This window comes from Aquarana catesbeiana, linkage group LG10, assembly GCF_042186555.1.
Source record: "Aquarana catesbeiana isolate 2022-GZ linkage group LG10, ASM4218655v1, whole genome shotgun sequence".
In the NCBI taxonomy this organism is placed as follows: Eukaryota; Metazoa; Chordata; class Amphibia; order Anura; family Ranidae; genus Aquarana; species Aquarana catesbeiana.
The window spans coordinates 153,574,959-153,584,078 of record NC_133333.1 but is presented as its reverse complement, the minus strand read 5'-3'; the positions used below and the strand labels follow the sequence as shown (position 1 = coordinate 153,584,078).

The 9,120-nt window shown below is 39.3% G+C and overlaps 1 protein-coding gene across 1 annotated transcript in view; it reads right to left on the bottom strand.

Moving 5' to 3' along the window:
• Positions 1-352: 352 nt before the first annotated feature.
• The window catches only part of LOC141110950 (uncharacterized), a 123,397-nt gene continuing 114,629 nt past the window's right edge, over positions 353-9,120 (bottom strand). Inside the window, exon 4 of the mRNA XM_073602764.1 lies at positions 353-5,849. Within this exon, the coding sequence (XP_073458865.1) occupies positions 5,687-5,849 (163 nt within the window). The 3' untranslated portion in view covers positions 353-5,686. The remainder of the gene's footprint in view (positions 5,850-9,120) is intronic.

Below are 9,120 nucleotides of genomic sequence, written 5' to 3'. Positions count from 1 at the left end.
CCACTAATGGGCTCCCCAAAACAAATAAGCAGCACGTGTACCTATTTTAGTGTTCTGTTAGCCCTCAGCAGTTTAACCCAGCAGCAGGGTTCCACAGCTAAGAATGATAGAGAGGGATAGAGAGCCATGAGTATCTGAGCCCTGAGCACTGCTGAGCCTAATAATGATATCTGGCTATAAGGTGGGATGTAGTATTGAGCGATTCACCGGACCACACATGTAAATTGCCACCATCCCTTAGTAATACATAGAATAAACCGCAAAAAGATGGGATTTCATGGGCAATTTGAAAAAATATACAAAGCTTCATATATAGAAAATGTGTTATTTTTATATTTTTATAGAAAAATTGCATACAAAAAATCTCGTATTGAGAATACAAGGCATTACATCAATAATGTCATCAACATTGCACATTTTGGCTGTTAGCCATAAAGTGGTAGTCCCCATCTACTTGCTGTTCCCTTTCATCATTGATTGTGGCAAGGAATATAGCAGAAGGGGATATCAAATGCGTTTCAAAGTGTTATAAATTTTCTTCAGGGAATAATACCACTTCTGAAAGAACAGCTTAAATTAGTAAAACATTGGTACATGATCGTTTGAAATGCGTATAACTTGTCATCCACATGCACTTACAAAAAATGTGTGTGTAGCAGAAGCACTCCTCCAAGTAGCATGGATACCATGCGTCAGCCGTTGAAGACCTCCACTAAGAAGATGCAGAGTGTCAATATCCATTGGTTGCCTGATGTAAATTGCCCTAGATGGCACTGGAAAACTTTGCACTGTAGGGTGAAGGGAAAGAGCAAGAAATTGATGATAAATCCCCGGGAAGAAAATTTGTCTCAATTCCAGTGGATACTAAGTCAGCCGGGATGTTATTCCCCACAAGGCTGGCCCAGTAATAATAAAAAATAGCTTACTTGAAAAATCCTTGGACCAAAAGTGCATTGATCCAGAGGTCCCATATCTGAGTGTCAAATATGGCATGAAACGGAGTTCTCAAGGGCCGGCAATCGGAGGGAGACAGCATGGCTTCACATCGGTGAAAAAAAGAGGAATGGCGCTGAAGGATGCCGATGGCGTCCCTGATGTAGTGCGCATGTGCTGGAGGAACTGACGCAATGCGCGTCATCACACACAGCCGCGTCACTATCACTTCCGCTTCTGCGCAGTTTGGACTAAAAGATGTATGAGGAAGCGACGTGATACGCGTCAAAGACGACGCGACCACGTCACATCTGCTTGCGTCATCACAACGTTGCTTCCTGTCTCTGAAAACCAAACATCTGTATACCGAAACAGCAACTTGGATCTATGCAAATCCAAACGTGTCCCCCGCCGATAAAGTATCGCCTTTCTCTGTTGGATTTTTTAAAATGTATTGTATATTATAGAGAATACTATAGGTAGTGCTGGAGCTTGCAAATGTAGGTGGGAATGCCCAAGACAAGAACAGAACCAGGAGCTATGGCAGAGTAATATTGCTGTTATCCAATACATGCAAGAAGCCAGAGGATGCCTGCAGGCTCTATCTATAACTAAAATATCAGTTTTGGATGGTAACTTTAAATACTACTCAGGGGAACTCAGGTTTTCAGGTGGAGACAATATGCTTAGGGTTGCTCTGTTGACAGCTAAATAAAAATGCCTGGAAAAGCAGATATTGGAGTGAGGAAATCATTAATCTGTATCTTTGAATTGTGTGCAAAGACTGGCTCTTAGAGCCAGCACACTGGTTGTATGCAGACAGTGAAAGGCACAGGTCTATAGCAGTGCTGTGGATTTGGTACAAATGTCAATTCAATGGAAAAGTAATTTTATTAAATAATTATGTCATATTACAAAAACATTTCCCACACAAAAGAAAGCCCCAATAAAAACAACATAATGCTTCCTAGCAGTACCCCATCTTGTCAGTAAGATTGACCTAACTGACAAATACACTTATCAATAGGTGTGCTGCAAGAATTTTGATTCTGTGCAAGGACTGCAGTATATGTGTGCAATGTGTACTTTGAGTAGTCTTAAGCCTCATACACATGATCAGATTTTCAGACGACCGTTCGTCCGTTTTTTTTGTTTCATGTCGAAAGCGAAGAGGTTACTCACCATACGAAAATTCTTGTACGACAGAAAAATGACGTAATGTTTCGAATCGTTTTGTATGTGTTCTTTCGTTTCTGAGCATGCGTAGTAATGCTCTTATGATTTTTTTTTCGTACGAAAACCATACTGATTAAACAAAAATCGGACGTTCAGTTCACGTACAACAAAAATGTCATAGTCTGCACATCCAGCTTTTGTCAGATGAAAACCCCGAATCGGCTGTCGAAAGCACCATAGTAACGATCCGAAAAATTGTTTGTATTCTATAGCAAGGTTGGCCTCCTGGCAATTTTTATGGGTCTAAGATCATGAAGGCCTCTTGGGCCACTTCCCTAGGAAAATAGAGCCTTGACTGATGGGGGCATGGCTAGGTGCCATGACAAGGGGAACGATTTGTTGAAATATGGGGGATGGGATGGGCCTGAGCTCAGGGAACGTGTGCCCCAGGGAATTCTGGGTCTTTCAGAGAAGTTGGTTGGAAGAGCTGCCCACCCTCCCGAACCTCTTTCCTTTGTTATGGTATGTCACAGCTTGCTGCGCTTTTCTTGACCTTGCCAGCAGTTCATTTTGCTGTAATGGGCTATGCCCTTGATGGAAAATTGGAAGTAGGTTGTCTGTCCAGAACTTATGGTAAGGACAGGCCCCTACATCCCGTACCCTACGTTTTCCAACCTAATGGTTGTAAGTGTCTTATTTAATGGGTTAAAGGGCAAGGGTGGTGGGGGATTTGATCCCATAGCGTTACGTTAATTGGGACCTAGGCCCATTGCGCCTCAGCAGTCAAGTTGGTTTGTAAGTATACTACTTATGCTCATTTCACACAATGAATGGTATCTGAAGTAATGCACAAGGCTGGTCGCTTTTCTTGTCATTTAGCTTTGAGGATTCCCCCAGTCTGAAGAGGGCGGTAAGACCCTGATATTTCCCTGGTTACCTGTTGAAACATGAAGCCAAGAAGATTGCCTATCATAAGACTGTTATGTGAACCTATTTTCTTTAAGCGCTATTCTGCCCTGTTCCTTATTTTGCCAGAACAAAGTTGGCAACCCTAGGCTGATTACATGACTTTGACAAGTAGTTTGTCAGGAGTTTTTTTGTTCTTTGTTTTTTTTAGCTACAATCCTGCAAACTTTATTGTTGCTTTTATTTATAAAAGAATAAAGCACGCAAATTAAAAAAAAAACTCCAAACTTACTGCACATATCTCTCACAGTGATGTACCAACTTTTCAATTCTGCTTTCTGTAATGTTGCCTGGATGTGGTAAAAATACAGTTTTCAAGAGGACTGCACTTTAATTTTCCTAAATCCGAATAGAAAAATATTAGGGGCGTTACATGAGTCCTTTAAAACCCAAGCCCTCTCTGGGCACCTGGATTTAAATGGTCTGGGTTTGTTGTACTACATAGCTAAAAGTGTATGAGGCTGTTTTTTGTTTCCAATGTCATTTTTTCTTTCTACCGCTTCTATGTTTGTTGTCCTCTCATTCTTTGATTTTGTCTCCTCTCAGTGCTTCTCGTCCTTAGAATCATTTCATTACTGCGCTGGTTCTCTGCTGATGGTGGTTCCAGGCCAGAGAAGCAGGACAGTCACAAAGGACACTTATAAGTAGCTTACAGCACTGAGGATTCTACCATACCTTGGGTATCCCAAATTAAAGCCATACAGAAATTAGTTAATACTGGAAAATGCCTTTCACTGGTATGTGAAAAATACTCTTAGGATCAGATCAGGGTCTAAGACTAATTTAATCTTTTTGCTGATACTAATAAATTGGCCTTAAACCATTATAACTGTAATTTTATAAATAAACATGATTAAAATTATACATCGAATGTAGCATTGTTACAAAAAAGATAAATACTGTAAATTGCTAATCAAAATCAAAAGTAACTCAACTTCATGATGTTTAAAAAATATTTTGTGCATGATCTCATTGTTAATCAGTGGGTGTTGATCTACATTATATTACCAAAAGTATTGTGACGCCTAACTTTAATGGCATCCCAGTCTTAGTCCATAGGGTTCAGTGTTGAGTTGGCCCACCCTTTGCAGCTATAGCAGCTTCAACTCTTCTGGGAAGGCTGTCCACAAGGTTTAGGAGTGTGTCTATGAGAATATTTGACCATTCTTCCAAAAGCGCATTTGTGAGATGAGGCACCGATGTGGATGAGAAAGCCTGGCTCGCAGTCTCCGCTCTAATTAATCCCAAAGGATTTCTATTGGGTTGAGGTCAGGACTCTGTGCAGGCCAGTCAAGTTCCTCCACCCCAAACTCGCTCATCCATGCCTTTATGGACCTTGCTTTGTGCACTGGTCCAAATCATTTGGTGGAGGGGGATTATGGTGTGGGGTTGTTTTTCAGGGGTTGGGCTTGGCCCCTTAGTTCCAGTGAAGGGAACCCTTAAGACGTCAGCATACCGGGACATTTTTCCTGTTTCAACATGACTGGGCACCAGTGCACAAAGCAAGGTCCATAGATATGGATGAGCAAGTTTGGGGCCGGCGTCCCAATACTTTTAATAATATAGTGTCTTATGGGGTTCCTAACAAGGGGTATCAACACACCTGGGGGTAGTGCATGTTATGTTATACTATTAACTATTACTGTTATCAGTAAAGATTGAGGTGGCAAGCTCCCTAACCAATACATTAATATAATTTGTAAAACTGAGCTATTGTCATTCTTTGAAGTCATACTAGTATTTAACAGGTGCTGATGATATGGAGCATTTTGAGTAATTCATTGGGGGGGTCTGCAATTGTGAAATGGTTAATATCCCCTTTATTCAGTAAAAAAAAAGAAATATGCATTTTTAAATTCAACTAGTAGCTTGTTAAACTGATTAGATATTGGAATTTGTTAAATGTTTTACCTAGTATAAATCAAAAGAACTATGAGGGGAAATAAAGTTATTAGTGGAGATTGCATACACTAAAAATATTTACAACCTAGGTTTAACCAATACTTAAGGAGAAACTAAACTCTGGAAGCAGGGCTAAAAAAAAGGCAGGCAGAGGGCAATGGACTAGTCACCGGTATTGGCTGTGATCTTCCTTCAACTGATCTTACCCCATTACTGGCTTACCATGCCTTGTTCTGCACTGTGTCTCTGTGTAGAGGTAGCCATCTTGGTAGAGTCAGGGCTTTGCTTCCCCATGACAGAGCCCACAGGAGGGAGCACAGTGAGCAGACCCCTCAAATATCAGGAATGGCCCTGCTTTTTTTCAGGAGGAATTCAAAGATAGATTTTTCAGGGTACTGCTTATGCACACGTTATTTTCTAAATGTTCCCCCATAACATAGCAAACCTTCATATTTGGAGTTCAGGTTCACTTTATATATGTTTGTAATATCTTGAAAGGCAGAAATACTTACAGCAGGAGACCCAGTGTGCCAGTAGAAAACCTCTTGTCCTGAGCGCTAAGTTGTGCTATACACTTATAAGCTTTGTTCATCTTTTGGTTTTCTTTTTATCATTTGCATGTGTAAAAATACTTGTGAATAAAATAGCAGCATATCTGTATATTTAATTGTAATATATTAGAAAAGTCCAGTTGATAGCATGAACATGATCAATTAACTACAGAAAGCTGGATAGCATCCTCTTCATATACCCTGATGTCTAATGCTTTCCGCAGCTTGAACCAGAACAATTCATGGCCCTGAGGATCTTCAGGAAGGTTAATGTATGTATTCTGCTTGATCAGCTTCCTTAGCTTGTGGTAGCCGGAAAGTCTAGAAATTGAAGAACATAATAGGCTGTGAGGATATCTGGCTGTATAAGTAAAAGCTCAGAACACAGTAAAGTTGTTCATCATACAAAAGGTCTCTTAACTTTATAGCTAATGTAATTTCTGAAAGCAAACCATTATAAAAGAGAGCATGGTAGCTTCTAAAATAAAACATTACGTTCATAATTCATATGCAAAGTTTAGATTAAAATTAGGAATTAAAAGGACACCCAACATTTTTTGTATCTGAATTATATATAGGGATGAGTAAAATTGCAAGTTTTTTTTCGCCAAAAATTTTTGGCAAAGTTTCAGACATTTTAGTAAAAATCAAGACATTTTTGTGAAATATTACTTGTCAATGAAACATACTGAAGTCAATAGGGAAGAAAAAGTTGTTTTATAAAGGCTGCAATGGCCTTTAAAGAGGAAGTAAACCCTGTTCTGGCTCTCTGTGGAGCGATCGCGGTTGGCCGGCGGACATCGCGGCCACCAACCACGCACATCCGCTCCGGCTTTGCGCCGCGGACACCTACACCTACGCGCAGCCGTGCCAACCTGCCGCAGTATAATGACGGCGGCTGGTCGGCAAGCGGTTAAAGGAATTGGTCATGTTTATTATTTCACTTTAAGCATTTGAAGAATCACTGCTCCTGTGCAAATTATTTATTGTTTTTGCATTGGTACACATTCCCTAGGACAGCGCCCCCCTCCCCACCCCAATACCTTTTTTACACCCCTTGCATATTAGCCCAGAAAATGGACATTTTTAATTTGACAGATTCGGCTCCCTCTGACTTTAATGGGGTTTGGGTTCAACATCCGAACTTCTCTGAAGTTTGCCAAACCCCTGCCAAACTGAACCCAGGGCAGTTCGGCTCATCCTAAATAGGCAGAAACATTGTTTTTTTCAGTTTTTTTTTTTTAATCTTTGCGTATTGTGGGGTCTATATCATATCATATAATTTTGCTATCACAAAAATTTAGTTTGCAGCATGCATTTTTAATAGGTTAGTACAACTAACAAAAAGATGTTCCAAGTTGTAGGATAGGGATTTTACTTCTCATTGTATGCCAATGAAAATCCCCAAGGGCAAGAGGCATTTTTATTCCCACTCTGTTTAATGTGTTTTTTCCCTGCCTGTGTTTAACACATCCCTGGCCACTGGGGTAAAGCTTTTGTTTAAGCCTTAGCAAGCTCATTCTCAAGAATTAATAGACTACTGGTCATGTTAGAATTTCCCTTCTGAATATTCTTATGGTTGTCTCTCTAGGTCAGCCTTTCTAAACATTTTCAACACAAAGGAACCCTTGAAATATTTTTCTGGTCTCAGGGAACCCCTGCTAAAAATTACTATATCTACAACTCATGATAAATTAGTGTGATGGTCAGTAAGAAGAATGCTCCTTACACTTGTGGTCATTGGAAAGAATTACCCCCTTACAAAAAGCTAAAAAGATTAGTGGTGTCAGTGGGAACTTATCTGAGAGGCAGAAATTGCTCATTGTTCAAGGAACCCCTAGCAGGCTCTGGAGGAACCCTGATTGAGAAACCCTGCTCTAGGTGTTCCTACATAAAATGTAAACATATACACAATTGACAATCACCAGCAGACATTTTATAACCTATCTTCACAAAATGGAACATGGAGTCATGTCAGAGCTCTGTGTGATTATTATAGCTAATCTAGGTAGTAGATTCAACTTTCAAGGAGTTCTATAACATTAATTTTAAAATAAACTGTCACAAACATGAGCAATTCAAACTTAACATTTGATGAAAGAACGCAAAAAAAAAAATGGATAAACAGGTGAAAATTGCTTAACTTTTCTCCTCCCACCTATAGAGCATTCCTATTGGTCCTGGATGATTTCACTAATCAGTAGGGAGGCTTGGGAGTTAGATTGGTGTTAGCTTTTATGGAATGTAAAGATTTACCTATATTTTCAGATGCCTTTATCTACTGATCACAGTAACAGATGGACTTCATTGTAGGGTAACCTTTGTTTATACAATTCATCATATGCTTAGTCTGAATTACCCAGGTTTATTACAAGTTTACCTTGAATAAAACAATTAAGCTTAGGATGCTCCAGGCATGTATGCAAAACTGTTCAAGCAAGTAAACCTTGCCTCAAAGATCTAATAAATTAAGCAGTGTAATGAGAGCCAAATAGGATAGGATTATGTACAGGTACAGACAGTCATACACTACTTGCTGAAATCCCCATAAGATGCAGAATAGGATAACCTAGATAATACGAGGGCTAAAATACTGTTATTTTCTGGTTATTTTATCATTGTAATATTTAAATACACAATTGTTACTTCTTATTTTAGTGTCAGTACTGTTCAAAGAGTAAATAGGTCATATATAGTCCCTGAAGTAAAAGACAATTAATTTTGTCCATTGTTCTTCCTAGTATGGAAATACTTTGCCCATAGTGAACATATTGAAATCTTAACAGAAAATTCGATGCTTTGTGTAATCTGATGGCAGAATAGCTCCCTGCTGTCCTTTGTGTGATTTGCCTAAAATGACTGTTACTTTACAAAAAAGTAAAGCTGTTAGTTGTTTTAAAGTTGAGCCCTGGGTTTTTAGCATAGTGGAGGCAGTGAAAGCTGATGCAGGTATGCGCAGGTACCTCTAGACGTGGCACTTTGTACCTACTAGTCGCTTCATATTTTTATACTCTATAGACTGCCGTGTCTTTTATGAGGGCTCCCCTTTTCTCCTTGCACTTGTGTACACTGTGTAACCCCTTTGTAGTTGCAGTAAGGTTTACTGAATACGAGCTTAAAATATGTCAGGTTTGGAAATCACATATAATTTAAAAAACAAGTTATTAAAAACAGACCAGCATTCTACTCTGGATGTTTTTATATTTTGCCTGAACATAAACATGTATACAACTACCAGTTCGCTGAAGAAAGAAAATTTGTGATTTGCTTCTGAAGTCATATTCAATTCATAAGCAATCATCAGCCTGTAGAAGGCTTGCTATTAGTTATCTGAGTGCTAAACTTTGGGCAATCCATCACTGTCATGGTAAAAAAATCTGAGAAGTGAAATAGTTATTTTTGCCCAGCTTGATCTAAACAAACTATTTAAAGTTAACTAAACCTGGAGTTAGGCTTTAACAGCAAAGCCATTCTTCACCATGTCAGTGCAGATGATGAATGCATTTGATTATGGACAAAGCAATGCGATTATCAGGCCAGTGTTGACATGGTGATCAACATGGCTTTGTTGATAAAAAAACCCCCATGTAAT